General features: G+C 46.2%; 1 protein-coding gene across 5 annotated transcripts in view; it reads left to right on the top strand.

The window, feature by feature from the left end:
* LOC147623585 (signal peptide peptidase 2-like) overlaps positions 1–19,219 on the top strand; it is a 110,903-nt gene that overhangs the window by 70,410 nt on the left and 21,274 nt on the right. For 3 of the 5 annotated variants that reach the window (XM_086820161.1, XM_086820164.1, XM_086820166.1), the window contains 3 exons: positions 13,119–13,222; positions 13,382–13,434; positions 13,561–13,783. In XM_086820161.1, the coding sequence (XP_086676287.1) occupies positions 13,119–13,222; positions 13,382–13,434; positions 13,561–13,783 (380 nt within the window). The remainder of the gene's footprint in view (positions 1–13,118; positions 13,223–13,381; positions 13,435–13,560; positions 13,784–19,219) is intronic. The other 2 variants (XM_086820162.1, XM_086820163.1) reach the window with 2 other exon arrangements.

Genomic DNA, 19,219 nt, shown 5'->3' with positions numbered 1-19,219 from the left:
AGAGGTTGCAAAAGGCGTGCCAATCTCCAAAACTGCGTGCTGGGCCTGCCGCCAATGGTCCCCAGGCTAGACGAGGCCGAGAACCCAGCATATGACCGTGCTCTGTGCGTATCGCGGGGTGAATGAGAGAATAGGGTTAGAGATTCATGTGGGAGACATACACAGAGAGAACAAGGGAGAGTGAGAGAGAGAGAGTTGTGGGGATAAGTCAACTCATCATTGTGAGTGTGTGACTCCCCTATCACACATGTATATTGCACTAGTACACATGGTGCACTTAGTACATTAAAAGTACTAAGTGTACTATGTACTATAACTTATGGGCTTGTACACACTATAAGGGTGGGCATAACGCCTTTACCCCAACAACCTCCCACTTAAAGGCAAAGTGCCCTTAAGTAAAGGAAAAGAAAAAATCAGCATGTATATGATAATATACAAGGCCATATCAAGGCTGAAACTGGCCTCATCCAATGCCCATCAAGTGTCTGCAATGAGCAAACCGCTCCGGAGGCAAACTCTTTGTCAACAGATCAGCCGGGTTGTCATCCGTGTGAATCTTAACAAGCTGAATTTGCTTGTTCTCTATCACCTCTCTGATGAAGCGATACTTCACATCCACATGCTTCGTCTTTGCATGAAAGACAGGGTTCTTTGCCAACTGGATGGCACTCTGACTGTCACAATGCAACAATGGAATATCCCCTGTATAACCCAAATCAACCACTAACCGAGATAGCCATAATGCCTCCTTGCAAGCCTCTGTGGCTGCAATATACTCGGCCTCTGTAGTAGATAAGGCAGTGCACTTCTGCATCCTGGATATCCATGACACAGCACCTCCTGTGAACGTAAACACATAACCGGTAGTAGACTTCCGGTTATCTGGATGACCGGCATAATCCGAATCCGTGTAACCATGCACTAATGCATCCTGTTTGCCAAAGCAAATGCACATATCCTGTGTGCCCTTCAGGTATCTCATGACACCTTTCACTGCTTCCCAATGCTTCTTGCCAGGGTTGGCCATGTATCTAGAAACCACTCCCACTGCAAATGCAATGTCCGGCCTAGTAGCAACCATGGCATACATGAGACTGCCACAAGCTGAAGCATACGGAATCTTGGCCATATCATCCCTGTCTCTATCTGACTGTGGGCTGTCCATAGCACTGAGTTTCACATATGGAGGCAAAGGAGTACTAGTCTTCTTCCCCCCATCCATATTGAACCTCTGCAAAACTTTGCCAATGTATTCCTTCTAAGACAAATACAACACATGGAGGAGATGTCAGAAACCAAAACTCTGACCGAACAGGCCAGCTGCTCTAGCCACCACTGAAGCTGTTGTGGGGCCAGTCTCAAGCACCGAGCCCACCAATGATCCGATCCTAGAAAGGAGCGGAAGGTACTCACGGCGGCGAAGTCCAGGGAAGCAAACTGTAACATGGAATAGGCGCTGTCCTTGCTCGGCCGCTGCTGGGTCGAAACTATGCTGCCAAGGTCTGAAGAAGGCCCGAGCGCCCCTGATGTCAAGGGGACTCATGGCTAGGACCTGGGCCACGCTCTGGGCTGTCTCGAACTCAATCTGGTAGTGTCCGCGGCCCAGTAACTAAACGTCCAGGATCTTGCCCACATCCGCAAGAAGGCGGGCTTGGAGTAGATCCCGGATCTCCCCTCTGCTGGGGCGGGTGCCAACTATACGGCAGATGGTGGAGTGTGCTTGGAGGCGTTCCACCTCTGCGGCAAGGCTCGCTTCCTCTTCTGGTGAAAGAGAAAGCCTGATGGGGGTATCCTCAGGGGCGGGCGAGGGGGCTGCGGAAGAGTCCCTCTGAGGTGGGGCGGGAGGAGCCTCCATCAGAGTCTGAAGCTGAGTCGAGGGCGAAGCGATAAACGGGGGGTCCTGCAAGAGCCAAGCTGCACAAGAAAACGGAGCGGGAGGGGAGGAGAGGGATGGGCGGAGAAAACATAGGGGAGAGGGGGGCAAAAGAAAGAAAAAAAAGAAAAGAAAAAGGGGGGGGGGGGGGGGGGGGGGGGGGGGAGGGCGGGGGAACGAAAAGGGGGGGGGGGGGGGGCAGCGGGGAACGAAAGGGGGGGGGCGGGGAAAGCACGCAGGGGGGGGGGGGAGCGGGGAGCGAAAGGCAGAGGCGGATGGGGGGGGGGGGGGGGGGGGCAGCGGGGAACGAAGGGGGGGGGGGCAGGGAAAGCGCGCAAGGGGGAGAGGGCGGGGGCAGGCAGGGGGGCCGGGACGCGGAGGAAGGGGGGGGAGCGGGGGGCGCAAATGAAACAGGCAGGCAGGGGGCGAGAAAAGGAGGAGGGGGGGGGGTGTGAGCAGGCGGGGAGAGGCTAGGTCACGAGGGCGAGGAGGGGGGGTGCGAGCAGGCGGTAGCTCGAGCAGGGTGAGGGCGAAGGCTTCAGCTTGGGAGACACACCTTTTTGCTATTGCTCTTGCTTTTTAGGAGAAAAGGGCCTGGCGGGCTGTTTTTCAGGCCCCTCCCTATTGGTGAAAAAAGAGGGGTTGAGGAGCAAGCTTGGGTGCTTATTCTTGGATGGCTGGTCACGAGGGAGCACATGCGACACACAGAGCTCCAGCGCATGACTTTTTATGGGCTTTTCTTGGCAGCAGGCTGGCGGGCAGGGTTGCAGCTACACGTATGGTGCTCTCCTTTTGGCGACTGGTGGGCTGCAGGGAAAAAGCACAGGGCTGAACGCTCTCTCTCTCTCTCTCTCTCTCTCTCTCTCTCGCTCTCTCTCTATGTCTCTCTCTCTCTGGCCTTTGGAGAAAGGGAACTGGCAGGCTGCAGGATAGGAAGCACAGGCTGGACTGCTTACTCTCTTTTTTGATAGGAGTCGGGCAGCAGCACAGACAGGGCTCTTCCTCTCTGCAACAGGCCAGCGAGCTGAACCGCCTTTTCTCTCTCTCTTGCAAGGACGCGGGGTTGGACTGAGCACGCTTTCCCACTCTTGCTTGGATGCATGCGGGCTGGCTGCAGGAGGTGCACAACAGAACTCCACAGACGATCTCTCTCTCTCTCTCTCTCTCTCTCTCTCTCTCTCTCCTCTCTCTTTTTTATGGAAAAAGCATAGGGTGCTACTGTGGAAAACAGCCCTGGTTTTGGCACCGTGCTTGGATGGTGTATTTGTGGGTTTCTCATGGAAACAAGACATTGGTTTTTCGAGAGGAAACAGGACTTTGGTTTTGGGGATCCAGGTCTTTGGTTTCATGTGGAAAACATGTCTTTGGATTCATGTGAATAGGTTGTAGGTTTTCTCGAGGAGATTAGTTACATGCAAGCTGTGGTTATAGGGAAGGACATGTGGTTTGGTGTGCAGCCCTACTGCTGTTTGGGAAAGGGGTTAAGGGATCCATGGTAGAGATGGAGAAGACCTTTGGAAAGCAGAGAGGTGTTGTACATTGCCTTCTCTATGGTACGCTGTGCTGTAATATCGAGAGTTCTCTTTTGGAAACATGTTAGAGTCTTTGCTGTGAGACAGGAGCACTGGAAGTATCGGGATGTGTACCGCTCATAGGGTGAGAGACTATGGGTAGTTGTGGCAACCCTGATCGTGGGAGAAAGCTTCTGTATGCAGGACTCATGTGAGAGAGTCTTTCGTTTGTGGATGCCGAGTGGACAAGAAGCCATGATGCAGGGTCTTTGTAGGCTTCAGGGGTTCTACTTTGACGGCTGAGTTTCCAGCCTTATTGTAATCAAAGCTCTCTTTTAATCAATTAAAGAAATACCGCAAGGGGCGCCACAGTGTTTTGAGGCCAATCGGCGTCCGTGTACTATTTGCAGGAGCACTCTAGCTCCCCCTGTTTGTTTTCCTTTTCCAGGTCCTCAAAGGTGTTGAAGTGTTTTGTGTGCGAGTGTTTGTTTATCACCGCCCGTCAAGTATGTGAAGGCCGGTTTCAATTGCTATGGACTTCATCTTTGGGTTGCCAAAGTCAGGATTTGGGAATGATGGAATATGGACTATTATTGATAGGTTCAGCAAGTAAGCCCACTTCATTCCAGTGAAGAATACCATCCGCACATATCATATGGTGAGATTGTTTATTCAGCAGATTTTCAAGCATCATGGATTACCCAAATCCATTGTAGGGGATAGAGATTCTCGGACTACCAGTTTCTTTTGGAGAACACTTTTTGACAACATGGGGACAAAGCTGAATTTCTCTTCGGCTTATCATCCTCAAACAGATGGACAAAGTGAGATTGCAAACCTCACTATTTTGGATATGCTGAAGTGTTATGCTCTCGAAGCAAAGGATCAATGGGAGAAGTACTTGCCATTGGTTGAGTTTGCCTACAACAACATTGTTCACTCTTCAACAGGTAAAGCTCCTTTTGAGATTATTTATGGCAAACCATTGTTGTTGCCTATTCTAAAGACCAAAGAAGAGATCTTCCATGTGCATTGTGGCGGATGAGTTTGTTCGAGATTTGGATACGGCATTAACAGAGGTTTGGAAGGCTATGGAGACATCTCAAGCCAAATAAAAGAAAGTTGCAGATAAGCACAGAAGGAAGGTCGTTTTTGAAGAAGGAGATTGGGTCTTATTGTGATTTGAAAAAAGCAAGACTTAGAAAGTCTAAAGCTAAGGAGCACAAAGAACCCAAGCTAGGCTTTCTTTCTATTTGCTACTTCCCTTAGTGCTAGGCTTCATTATGGCTGAGTCTGCCTTGCATCTCCAGAGGTTTGACAGAAACTCAGTACGAAGGGCTTTGTGTGAATATATGCTCTTATGTGTGTGTGTGTGTGTGTGTGTGTGTGTGTGTGTGTGTGTGTGGGGTGCATGTGTGAGAGCATATCTTAATACAGAGTTCTACACCCACTATTGGGCACTGATGACGTTAGTGGGAAATTGGGATGTCATAGTATCTAGTCCATACTATGCATAATGGAGTTGATAGTTATATAGTCTTGTGGGTTGACTACCATGAGTATATAACATGCACGTTCCTAAAAGGTGAATTTGGGCATGTTCCTAGATTCATCTAGGTATATATATTATGGACCTTTTCAGGTTACCAAGAAGATTAACGATGTATGTTATTGATTCGACCTTCCAGATCATTAGAGGGTACATAATGCCTTTCATGTCAATTTATTGAAACCATATACAGGACTTCTCCAAGAGGAGCTTGTAATGGAGGATCCACCAGAAGTGGAAGAACAAGAAGAAATCTTACAGTCGGAACAGATTGTCTTCCATTCCGTCAGAAAAAGAGGAAAGGCAGTGGTCAGAAAATATCTCTTGAAGTTTAAGAACTACTCGCCTATGGATGCGAAATGGATGCCTGAAGAGTACTTCAAGGACTACCCAGATATTCTTCAAGCTTTTGAGGAAGTAGTTGGTCCAGATGTATTTGAAGTACATGCTTGAAACGTCTCATGATCAAGACATATTTAAGAGGGAGAGATTGTACCTCTAGCTCTCTTCATTGTATATATTTATACTAAAATGAAATTGATCATTATCTTGCTTATCACTAGTTTGGTACCAAAACAGGACACTTGAGTGTCCTTTTTTGGGGGGTTGCGAAAAAAATCAAACTCCTAATGTAGGCTTTAAAAACCAAAATGCTTCATTGGGCATGTAGAACATAACCCTATGCTTATGTAAAAAATGCTAAACATATAAAATGCCTTTTCATTTGGAAGTACATAAGCAACAAAGTAGCATGTCTTGAAAATGAACATTTTTCAGGATTTTTCCAAATATGCAAGCATCATTCTCTCAAAAAAAAAAATCTAATGATATCAATAGCATTTTTCCCAAGATATTTTGATAGCATACATCAGGCGGGGAGGTAGAAGTTCACCAAAAAAATCATTTTCCTTTCCTAGAATTTTTTCCAAAAAAGTTGCATAAAATCAGCAAAAGTAACGCGTATTATCAAAACTCAATCACGCCACTAAAAAATAATGTAGCCCTATCAATGAGAATGTTGATTATTGATTTTCATGCTTGAGATGAGATAAATAAGCCATAATTTGATGTGTATGACACTAACTTAGCCTCCACTTAAGTAGGTTCTTATCGCCTAGTTCTAAAAAAACTGTAAAAAATAAAAATGCAAAATTTGATCATCTTTTATCAAAAACTAATCATAACTATGCTTGCACAAGTAGTCTAAACCTATAGTTACAACAAATAATGCACTTACACAGCTTTCCCCTTTGATGAAAATCAAAATTAGGCTCATAATTAGACATTTTATGTATTAAAAACAGGTTGCGCAAAAGACCATGTATGAGAAGAGGCCCAAAAAGTGGCTCTAAAGTTTTGGAAAATTCAAAACAAAGTAGTATTTACCCTATATAACATGGGTGCATCTCAAGTTTTACATTATTAGCTTGCATATGGAAGGAGAAGAATTCATGCTCCACCTGTATAAAAAACGTCATTTCAATATTAGCGAGTCAAAAATTTATCCAATAATTGTCGTTTGATGATTCCAAGATTTAGTTTACATCATGGGCTTTCCATCAAGCCAAGTTTCATGATCAAACTATGTCCCTTCTAAAAGTTATGTCCAAATTACTACTATTTTGAAAACAGCAAAAATCATGCGTTTTATCAGCATGTGTCTAAGAAAATTAAAATATTGCCTTGCAAAAGCTAAGAAAAGTGCAATTTAAAAAATCTCAAGGATTTTTTTGGGTCTTGAGGAACATCTGTGGATGTTAAGCATTTCAAAACTCTTGATAGATTGCCCACAAAAATTCAAGAAAAATGCTAACTTTTCAAGACACTTTAGTGTCCAATTACAGAACTAGTGTTATGTAATGGTCTAGATTGGATATGCTCTAGTTTGGGTGGCAATGATGCCGGAAAGCCCAAGGAGCCAAATTTGTATATGGGAGGCAACAATGCTAGAAGACCCATTGAATGGCAACGATGCAGATATTTTGGATTTCACAATCAGGCAGTCATTGCGACTAGATGGCCCAAATGACTGTATTGGATTTCGCCGTCGGGCGGTCATTGTGACTAGATGGCCCAGATGATTGTATTGGATCTCATAGTCAGGCGGTCAATGCGACCAAATGGTCGAGATGACTATGGAAGACTTCTCGGGTGGTCCTAGTGACTAGATGGCCTCGAGGATAGTCTGAGCAGTTTCCCTTGGGAACCAGATGGCTCAGCACGGTTACAATGAAACCAGACAGGACAATCCATGAACAGGAGGATCATTACAAATTTACATGTGCATTGCATACTAATGTATGTTTGGAATTCTTTGACTTTGTGTGCAGTTTTTGATGTGTGGACAATGCTTGGATTTATGGCATGTGATAGTCCACTGGGCTCCAAACTACTTGGACAATACCTGGAATACCGAGTAGACTCGAATGATGCATACTTGTTTGTTGACTAGCTTGTGTCTAGTTTTTGCAGCAAGTGAGTATGCATTTATTATATCTAACACATGTGACAAGCTATGAAGAACATGTACCATCAAGAACAAGCACATTGGTCAAAGAAAGGCATAAAGATGTTGCCAGAGGAGCAAAACGCACCACATATATGAGGAAAGACTAGATGCACAAGAGCACCAGATGGGGCTAGTACCACGACCATATAGAATATTTCTACCTCACAGTTGAGGACAACTATGATATAAGAGAGGGAATGTAACTATTTGGTCCTCCAAGCTCTTTTCACATGATGGAACTCATGCCTAAACACTTGGACTGGTTGATGGACACACGGGAATAGGGATCCTTAGGTTGGCACAAGAAAAAGCACCATTCTTGGTCAAAAAGCGGGAAAAAAGCAAAAAGTCAAACTATGTTGTGTGTGAAAACAATATTTTTCCCAGCCCTAAAAAGGGATTTTTTTTGGGGTATTTTTGGTTTTATTTGGGGATTTTTGTCTTAGGCTGTTGGCTGAGAGCCTTTAGGCTGGCCGACCAACACACTGCCTTAGTACATATAGCTTTGCCTCATCATTCACCTAAGTGTACCATATCATTGATCATTCCAGTACCACTTCATATGCTACTGCTGCTGCTTCAGCCGGGTTCTACACCACATAGCTTCATCATCTTGGCCTGATAGGACAGCACGTCAGCGTTTTCTCATCTGATCACATCACGTGACAGCAGCCCACTCTCTGCTACAGGCCACACTGTGGGACAGCAGCCCTCTGCGCTACATCAGCACTTCATCATCACATCGTCAGTGTTTTACATCAGCTACATTCAGCACTTACATCAGGGTTTACATCAGCGCTTACATCAGCTTATCATCAGCGCTTACGTCAAGAGCGTTTACATCAGCGCTTACATCAGCATATCAGCGTTTTCTCCACAGCTCATGGGACATCAGCCATCTCTGCTATACATAAAGCACTTCAGCGTTTTTCATCAGCTCTCACCATCGGGACAGCAGCCCGCTCTCTGCTACATCACACCATTGGGACAGCAGCCCGCTCTCTGCTTATCTTCACCATCAGGATGGCAGCCCACTTCAGGTATGCAGCACCTGTGTCACCAGAGCTTGCACCACTCGGGACAGCAGCCCTCTCTGCTCCTTACCACCTGAGGTAGGCAACACCCATGTCACTAGAGCTTGCACCGCTCGGGATGGCAACCCTCTCTACTCCTCACCACCCCTCAGGTATGAAGCACCCTTGCCACCAGAGCTTGCACCCCTCAGGTACGAAACACCCTTCTGATCAAAGCCTGCACCCTTCAGGTCTTGTAGCACCCTTGTCATCAAAGCTTGCACCACCACCACCACTCAGAACGGCAGACTTCTCTGCTCCTCATCCACCACCTCAGGTACGGCAGCACCCTTGTCACCAGAGCCTGCATCACCTCATCTTCCGCTGCCACTACCACCTCGGAGTGCCTTTGCATCCACCGATGGGAGCCTTCCACACCGATCACCTCTTGGAGTGCTTTGCCTCACATCGATGCGAGCCTTTGTCACCGATCGTGCTTCAGCTCCGAAATCATCTCTGCTTCTGCACTGGTCTTTCTATTCAAAGTCACCTCACATCAGAGGACTCTTGTACATATGTTCACTTACCATTATATATAGACTCACTCACATATTTCATGCTGTGTTGTTTTGCTTTGATCTCTCATACATCTGGTCCTTTCGTCCTTTTGCCCTCACATGGTATCAGAGCTATCGTGAGCAAAGGGATTGAAGACCTTGAGAGCACACAGCATGGATCGTCTACCTGCACTCCCAGAGGACCAACTCTTCTCACTAGATGTTGTTTCTCCAAACTTTGATTTGGACTACATAGGGAATGGAACTTCTTACTTAGTTGAGAGCCCCGTTCAAGATCTTACTTTGGGAGACGATCAACCCATGTACATCCACTCATCTTCACCACCTTTGCCATCACAATCGCCCTCTCTGACTTTATGAGATTTTGTTCCAGAGGGGGATACATTCCTTTTGCTAGTCTGTCGGTGCGGGAATCCTGGCATCCATCATCTTCTCTCATGGTCCCCTTTTTGGCTGTTTGGGGTATTTTTGGTTTTTTTTGGGGATTTTTGTCTTTGCTGCTGGCTGACAACCTTTAGGCTAGCAGACCAGCACTCCCCCTTAGTATATATAGCTTTGCCGCATCATTCACCTCAGTGTACCATATCATTGATCATATCCGGTACCACTTCATATGCTGCTGCTGCTGCATCAACCGGGCTCTACACCACATAGCTTCATCATCTTCACCTGACAGGACATCACCTCAGCGTTTCCCCATCTGGCCACATGACAGGACAGCAGCCCACTCTCTGCTATAGGCCACACCGTGGGACAGCAGCCCTCTTTGCTACATCAGCGCTTACATCAGCACTTCATCATCACATCATCAGCGTTTTACATCATCTGCTACATTCAGCGCTTTTACATCAGGGTTTACATCAGCCTATCATCAGCGCTTACATGAGGGCTTAAATCAGTGTTTACATCAGCCTATCATTAGTGCTTACCTCAGGGCTTACACCACCTCAAGTACGCAGCACCCGTGTCACCAGAGCTTGCACCACTCGGGATGGCAGCCCTCTCTGCTCCTCACCACCCCTCAGGTATGCAACACCCTTGTCACCAGAGCTTGCACCCCTCAGGTACGCAGCACCCTTCAGGTCTTGCTGCACGCTTGTAAACAGAGCTTGCACCACCACCACCACTCGGGACAGCAATCCTCTCTGCTCTTCATCTACCACCTCAGGTACAGCAGCACCCTTGTCACCAAAGCTTGGATCACCTCATCTTCCACTGCCACTACCACCTCGAAGTGCCTCTGCATCCACCGACGGGAGCCTTTGACATCGACCACCTCTCGGAGTGCTTTGCCTCACATCGACGCGAGCCTTCGTCACTGACCTTGCTTCAGCTCTGACATCATCTCTGCTTCTTTACTGGTCTTTCTACTCAGTCACCTCACATTAGAGGACTCTTGTACATATGTTCACTCACCATTATATATAGACTCACTCACATATTTTCATGCTGTGTTGTTTTGATCCGATCTCTCGTACATCTGGTCCTTTCGTCCTTTTGCCCTCACATGTTGACCAAAAGTTGAGGGCACCATTGGAAAGAGGACATTGAACTAGATCAAAAAACTAAAAGTTGCTTTTTCAAAAAGCAGCTCTAGGGCCAAAAAGCAAGGCCCTAAAGTTGTAAAAGCACAAATCAAGAACTTTGGCTATTGTTAATGATATTTAATAAAGAAAAGCAAAAGCAAAAGCAAGAAAATAAAACAAAAGCAAAGAGGCAAAGCAAAAGCAAGGCAAGGAGCTCCCATCTAGTATATAAAGAGGCTTGTACTCTCTTGGAGGAATTTAGAAGAACTTGGTGGAGAGTTATCTTGGAAGTTCATCATCATTGTCATCATTATCATCTTTATCTTCGCCACCCAAGTATAACCCTGGTCCTCCATCTCTGCCAGCAACCACCTCTGTAGCGCCCATCTCCGCCGTTGCTCTACCCTGCTCTGCCATATCTGCCACCTGCCGCTCCTGCTTGTGCTCCTGCTCCTGCTCCTGCTCGCTCTGTTGTGCATGGCTGCACCGCCACTGTGCCATATGTAGCCGCCTTTGCTGCTGCCTCCAATCACCGCCAGAGCCAGCTAGCTAGCAACACTAGCAATGCCAGCAGCGCCAGTACAAGCGCCGCCTGCCACCTTTGCGCAGAGCCTCTAGTGCCGCCTGCGCTGCCATCAAGAGAACCGCCGCCTGCGCCTCCACCAGCACCGACTGTTCCACCTCAAAGCGCCGCCACCCTCAAAGCTCCGTCGCCGTCCCGCTGTGTGTCTCTTGGGATTTCCTTTGTCCGGATTGGGTGTAGAGATCCTTGTGGGTATTTGGGAGCATCAGATTTGATTGAGATGTTGGATATTGGTACTAGCCTGTTGTAAGACTCGTGGGTCTTCCTAGTGGTAAGCTCGGCATCAGATTATCTTGTGCCTCGACACCGACTTCAGCTTGACCTCGACATCGGCACTCTTGTTTGATATTGTATTCATTTGTTGTATTGGTCCTGGCTTGGGAAAGCCTGTGGATTGTTCTTGAAATAAATTCCCTGAAAAGGGGGCCGGGCTTGTTCCCCGCTCAACATGGTGTACTCTGTGATACCCCTATTCCCATTTCTCTCTCTCTCTCTCTATATATATATATCTTGTACATGTGGTTGAACCTGTCACTGCACGCTCCGTTGGGCTTACACAATTCCTCTGCAGAGAGACAGGTATGTAGGGCCCCAGAACAGGCAGGCTTCCGGAGGAGCTACTCTAGCCTTGACTACATCTTCACCTCACCCTTCGAGCCATTATCAAGGAGGGCAAAGCATGCCATCAGAGGATCTATTGTTGCTTTGTTGACTTCCGCAAAGATTTTGATAGTGTTTCCCAAGCTCGACTACTCCAGAACCTATAGGGCATCGGGGCTCCATCCGACATGATCCTGAGCATCATCGCTCTTTATGAGTTAGTCATAGGATGGGATCATGGGTGAGAGCGATGTCACATGAGATCTCTAGTACTATTGTGGTGAAATAGGGCTTCCCTATATCGTCCACTCTTTCTGGCCTTTATATTGATGAGATCTCGAGCTTCATTAACAGATTAGGTCAAATAAGACGATTGATTTTTTGCTGTAAAAGATTTAAAAACGGAGAATCTAGGTGTACTAGAAGGGAGGGAGGTGGTCCATATGGAGGCCATGTCTATCACACCAATCAACCACTTGAGAGTACCACAATTTCTCATATCCCTCCTGATGTAACTGCATAGACGACTCTAGGGTCATCTTGGGAGATGATCACTACCAAGTGTGTATACATGATGAATGTAAGTGATGGCATGATGGAGGGCATCTATGACCTAAGGCCACTTGAAAGTACCACGATTTCTCATATCCCTCCTGATGATGTTGCATCGAGACTCGGGCCTTTGATCATAGCTGCCCTCTTTCATGTCATCACTGGCTGCTCCAAACTCTGCTAGCACAATCTTGTGCTGCATAGATGGCTGATCATATGTGAAAGCATCATCACATCTCCGTTCTTATAAGTGCCATTCCGTTTGTTACTTCTGTTTGATTGTAACCCATCATTGATGGTGCACGTACATCTACTTAGTGTGTGCAAACCTAACCTACACTCATTATGAGTCTTTGATCACGATCACAAAGGTCTGCCAACCTTAACTGCCATATGCTACCCTGTACATATCCTTAGTTTTCTTGGCACATGCAATTATACATGTGACATCCCCTCTTGCTTATCTTAAAATAGGAGGGTGGAGCGTCTTCGAAGATGCTTACTTTTCAGACCTTTGATGGTACTTCATTACAATTCTTGCGACTTCAAGGAGTTTGTGGAGCTCCAATAAATTTTGATGGGCTCCTCTCTTTTGAAAGCTGGGAACAGGGTGGTTTTGGAATATTAGATTTGAAGAAACTATTGAGGGCACATGCAGTCCCTTGCTTTTTCTGGCAGATATTGTAATATGAATGTCAAGCCATTACATGGCCCTGTTTCTGTAAAGATGTGGATGTTAATGTACAGATGGTTTGCTTTGATGTATATGTGTAACTGTTTGCAGAGTAAAATTCTGATGGCTTGTACATGTCTATTGTCAGTTTTGTGACAGCAGCTGCAATGCTTGGTGGGCTGCTTTTGTATGATGTCTTCTGGGTCTTTGGATCGCCTCATGTATTCGGAGACAATGTCATGGTTACGGTAGGTATGGTGTAGATTTGCATGCAAAGACTTCCTACTGGATCTGTCAAAAGGGGCTTTGGAAGGAAAGATTGATGTATTGCCCCACCCTTCCATTGGATTCTCTGACACTTGGATGGGCCAGCTACCTAGTGTGTTTAATACTTGGATTTGCTGCAGGTAGCGACTTCAACAGCTTTGGAAGGCCCAATGAAGTTAATCTTCCCCAGTTGGAATGTTAGAATGCTTTTTCAAACATGGTTTCATTTTCTGCAATTAAAAAACAAAAACATTTATATTTCCTAATACGCGCAGATATTGCGAAGTCTCTGAAAACTAAAAGAATTTCACAAATACTCGCAGGAAAATGCCGCCAATATGTACTCTGTACTGGGTCTAGGTGATGTAGCAGCTCCTGGTCTGCTTATTGCCCTTATGTTGCGGTTTGATCGATCACGTTCAAAGGATTTCAGGCCAAATCTTATCGTAGAAGAGCTTGCTAAAGAAACTCCGAATCGAAGACCGGACAAAACATATTTTGTGACGTGCATAGCTTCGTATCTGATCGGGCTAGCTCTTACCATTGGTACCCTTTTGCTGTGTGCTTTTGTTGGATCTAACAGCTCAACTGTGGTTCCTCATTACAGACTAGTGAAAGAACAGTGAATAGAAGGACGGGTGACATTCCTGCATTGTAATTAGGTGCCATTGTACTTGCGGCTTTTATGCTGCCATGGATGCCTAAGGGATTCACATTGAGGGGGTTTCTCCTCTGCTGAGATTTAGGATAGGGAGGCTAGAAGCATGATGACCGCCAAAAGCAATTTAGGCTGGAAAGTAGTATAAAAAACCCATTCAGGCCCCACCCCACTTTACATTGAAGAGTGAGCTTTCATGCAAAGAAGGACCAGTTAGAGAATAAAAAAACTGATGTGGCTTTCAAGAATTGACTGAAATTTGCCTTAACATTGGCCTTGAGGTATTCTTTTTCTAGGCACTTGTCTGTCCTAAACTTTTTTAAAATGGCGGGTTTTTTTTTCATCGAACGTTTCAAAGTTTCAAGTTTGGATTCAGTGGGTCTCGGCTCTGTACTCATGAGCCCACTACTAGGTCCGTATTCAAGAGGCAAGTGCTACTCTATCTCCCCTGCGATGCATTAAGGCTGCATGCTATCCCCTTTCCTTTTCCTCTTCATCGTAGAGGCCATGAGTAACTTCTTGCATTCGCAGGACATAAGACTCTAGGGCTTGCACCCTGAGGAGCTTTTGGATGCTGAGTTTGCAGATGATACTGCCACTTACCTTTCTAGTTCAGAAGGGAATCTCCAGTATTTTTCCTCGGGGATTGAAGAGTTCTACCTTGCCTCTGGCACACATATCAACTGGCACAAGTTTTATGGCTTAATTCGAGCATGAAATGGATGGAAGGTGTGTTGGATTATCCTATATGCGGAAACATGGGAAAGTCAAAGAGCCATATATAGGCTAGAGTTGCACCTTCTCATAGTCATCTCCCCCCAGCCGGTATTTTTGGGGGGCAGCACACCGGGACGTGGGAGCCTGATGAAGGGTTTGCTGCCTTGCCTGATCATCTGGATGCAAGGCCCTTAAGGCCTTATAGGGTGGCCTAAAGGGCTGCCCCTTTGCCTAGGCCCTACATGCCCACATACAACTGTATGCTTGCCTCAAAACCTCCAAACAATTAGCACGCATGATGTGTCACAGGGCTAGGGTAGGGGGGCATATTACTGACAACCAAGGAAAATGCAGATGCAGGCCTCAATGACCAAGAAGATGACAATTTTTGAGTTTGATTTCATTGCTGAAATGTGGTTGGTGAGTAGATATAATTCTCCATAATGTTACAAACTTAAACAGCCCCCCCCCCCCCCCCCCCCCCCCAAAAAAAAGGGAAAAAATTTTAGAAAGAAAACTTTTGACCAATGAATACAAAAACCCTCATAAGAGGAGCGAGCTACACTCGTGCCAGGTGAGAAAACCAGAGTACAATTTTGGAGGGGACACAACCCGGGGGGGGGGGGGGGGGGGGGGGGGGGGGAGAATGGGGGGTTGATGCACGCCTTCTTCGATGGTGTGTCCCCAACTCCCCCCCGTCTAGACCAGAGGACCACAAGATATATCTCCTCTCTTCCTCAACTGCTCCTCCACCTCCCCCTGCCAACCTTCCTTCACCCACCCCCTAGAGCAAGGTGGGATCCCGTCCTCCTAAACATTTACCTTTAATTTTAAAAACTGCACCCCTCCATATTTGTGCAACCACCGTCATCGGCCTACGATTGAGGATATATATATATATATATATATATATATATATATATAAAGGCTTGATTATTTAACTTTTAACAAGGCTTATATAGCTTGATTATTAAGCCTTTAAACAAGGCTAAAAACCCTTAGAATCTGCCACTTACGCAAAAGGGAGGTGAATACATATATATATATATTCATATAATTAAGCTTTAATTAAGGCTCAACTTAAGGCCTTGAGGTAGGAAAATTAAAATTAAAAAAAGAAAATAAAATAAACAACATGCTTATCTTCTCTAAAAACCCACGCAGCAGAGGAGAAAACAAACAATTTAGTCAAATTGGAGCTGAATGGTGGAAGGAAATAGAAATATATAATTATATATATATATATAATTATAATTATAATTTTAAGCTTGCCCACAAGCTTTGGTGGTAATATATATATATAATTATAATTATAATTTTAAGCTTGCCCACAAGCTTTGGTGGTAAAAGAAATTAGCGCTCAACGCTCAACTGAGGAGAAGAAAAGACCCCCATAGGAGCATGAGGGTCTTTCTCTGATTGGCGAGGCTACATTGGGAGAAGGGAAGGGAAAAGCCACACTAACTTCCAAACAAGTCTGGAGTCCCCGAGGGTGGAAAAGGCGCCCAGGCTTGAAGTGCGCAAGAAGGCGGCTCTATGCTACTGCATCCAGTCCAAGTCTCTGCTGGCGAGACCCTATCAGCATCCTTGAAGGGTGTTAATGAGGTCCATCCAAATGGAGCCAACAGACTCTGCCCGCACAGTGAGGGAACTATGAATAGTCTCATTGCATCTGGCTTGCCATATGTGCTTGGCGGCGATGCTGTTGATGAGCTCCCATCTGACATCACGGACTCGCATGGGCCTTTGCGCTCGGGGAGGCACTGGGACCGAGGAGCTGGGAGTGGCTGACATCCAAAAATGTGTAAGTTGAAGGGCAAGGCTTGTGCCATCCTCGTAAATTACATCTAGCCTTTGGCTGCTTAATTTTTAACTAATGGAAGGATCTTTTATCCCAAGGAAAAAAAAAGCTTCCGGCCTCGAAGATTACCCTCTTCCACTGGTTACTAGCCCAGAGGAGCCTTTCAGTGGGCATGCGTTGAGCCATTGTAGACTGCCCCACTTCCTGCAACTGTCGTTCTCCATAAGACTAGTGACATTGCCTTTGGGATTGCCCAAAGGTGTAACAAATATAGTGGAGGATTCCTCTTTGATTCATTTTGAAGACCAGCCTACTTGGTTACATCACTTGGGGGTTGATTGCTTTAAAAATGGAGGTGGGACCAGCTGTACATGCTCAGAGCCCTCAAAACAGGTGAAGAGAACAGCTGGGGAAGGTGGTTCCCTCCATGGCTGGCCACTTCCTTGAAGACCCCAGATCTGCCATGCTGTAATACTGGCAATAATCTCCCAACTGGTGTCAATCCTCTGTGTAGGAGGTGTATAATCAGAGTGAGGAACATCTTGCAATAAACCATGCTGGGCAATACCTCTACGAATGAAAAAAGCAAAATCTGTACCACTGCCCTCATAAAAAAGCTGTGGACCGGACTAGGAGAGCCAAGCAACTGCCCCCCAAGTCACATGCATGGCTCGGCCACTCAATTTGCCCATAAGTTGGGCTACAGGACCCCAAATGTGCTGTGCAATGCTACATCCCCATAGACAATGTTGTATGGACTCAGAATTTGCCGCACATCTAGGACAGGAAGGTGCTACACCGAAAACTGATCTCCATTGATTGGTGGGGAGACCACCATGTAAGAATAACCAAAAGAAATGAGAGATCTGGCTCCTTTTGTATGAGTGCCAAAGTCTATGCCAATATCTGCACTGTGTCACTGGAGAAATATCATAGCTCTCCCAATGAGGCTTGAGAGTAGGGATCCTATGCATCTGTCAAGTGAGAGAAGCCTGGCATTCTGAACAATGAAACTGAAAAAAGGAAGGCTTTTCAAAGGATCGAAGGCATCAATCCACTCCCACTCTCCTGGATCCCACTGAAGATATCTGATAGGACTACCACCATATAGCCACAAACACCAAGAGCCATGAGTCACTATCTGAGGAGAAGGGTCAATGAACCAGTGCTTCCCCGAGCGACCAACAATCCTCACTGGACTAAGCCTAGTATTTGGGATGATCTCCTCCATACTACATCTCCTCAATCTCCCACTAGGCATGATAGAATAAATGAGGCAATCTGTATCCTCTTGGCCCGGGAGAGCAATGACCTGCAGAGGTATGCCTATCCTCGAAAAAACTCCGAGCCAACTCGGATGATAGTCTCCGTGAAAGATCCTAGAAAGCCACTCATGCGGAATAGCTGCATCAATCTGATCAATACGAATGCGAGAGCCCCTAAGATGCTGAGTGGATGCAACTCTCCGATCCTCCGGAAGACTCTTAAAGGTCTTCCAAGCAAGAACTGTGTGTGCGCATCTCTCCCATCCTGACCATTGCATATAACAAGATGCACCAAGTGGCCGACCAGCCTCATCCCTAATGAACTCGTTCCACATAATAGGTTGTCGGTCAGCCTCGTCCAAAGACCTAGGAAGCCTTTGTCGCAACAAATATCTCATGCTTCTCCATGCTCTGACAATGGTTACAATAAGAGGGAAAGATGGTGCCCTAATATCAGCCTCTGTGAACAAAAAACGTGTGCTGGGCATCCAGTCTCTCCCGACCCTGGGTGTACATCTGGAAATCTGAGACAAGAAAAAATCCTTCCAAAGCTCAGTGCCTGGTAGGAAACCTCTGACCACAAGTTTGCAAAGCAATGCCTTGCACTGAACATCCGGATCGATAATATTCAAGCCCCCCTCTCTTTTGGACTGAATAACTGTGAGCCAAGCTACCCTGGCACGAGTGTGTGGTGTGCCATCCAAGCCTGACCAAAGAAAATTGCGGATCAATCTCCGCAATTGGCCAATGCACGCACGAGAGAAGCACCAACAAGAGGCAATAAACCAAGGTGAGGCAAGCAAAACCCGATTAGCCACCAAAGCTCTGGAGGCTAAATCTAATCTCCTGGAGCTCCAATGGAGGAGCTTCTTCCGGATACTCATAAGTACCGGAGCAAATTGATCCGAACTTGGTATCCCAAATATCTAGCAGTGCATCCTCTGCTGATCCAAGTAAAACCAAGCTCTGCACCCCAATCAATTCTCGGTGAATCACTAACCCAAAAACCAATAGATTTGTGCCAATTAATGAGTGCCCCTGCTGTCAAACAGAACTCCTCTAGTGCTACCCGGAAGGAACATAAGCATATATGTGAAGCCTCCAAAAACAGGGCTGTGTCATCAGCTAACTCAGAGTCAACCAACTCCTCTTGACTACGAAGAGGCAACCTCAATCCTGAAATACCAGCAGTGGAGCAGAGGAAGATGCTCATGGCCTCTGCAACTATGATATATAATAAAGGGACTTAGCTAGAAATCTGAAACCGCTCTCCTCTATCATCGCAAGCAAGAACTCCACTGTGGGCATCACGATACATGCATGAAACTCCCTTGATCCATCTCTGAGAGAAGCCCATATGACTAAGAGTGTCACGATTGTGACTAACTCTCTTAATCTCTCCTTAATTACTCCTTAATCCCTTATTAACTGAAAGGACACTTGTGAAGGGTCACACCCTTACACATGGGTCACTATCAAAGGACATGTCTATTCATTAAAAGACGCACCCCTAAGTCCAAAGGACATAACCCTTGATTCAA

The sequence above is a fragment of the Cibotium barometz genome, chromosome 26 (genome assembly GCF_041138505.1).
Source record: "Cibotium barometz isolate CiBa-2024 chromosome 26, ASM4113850v1, whole genome shotgun sequence".
Classification (NCBI taxonomy): Eukaryota; Viridiplantae; Streptophyta; class Polypodiopsida; order Cyatheales; family Cibotiaceae; genus Cibotium; species Cibotium barometz.
The sequence above is the reverse complement of the archived record's forward strand: the minus strand, read 5'-3'. Positions and strand labels throughout refer to the sequence as shown.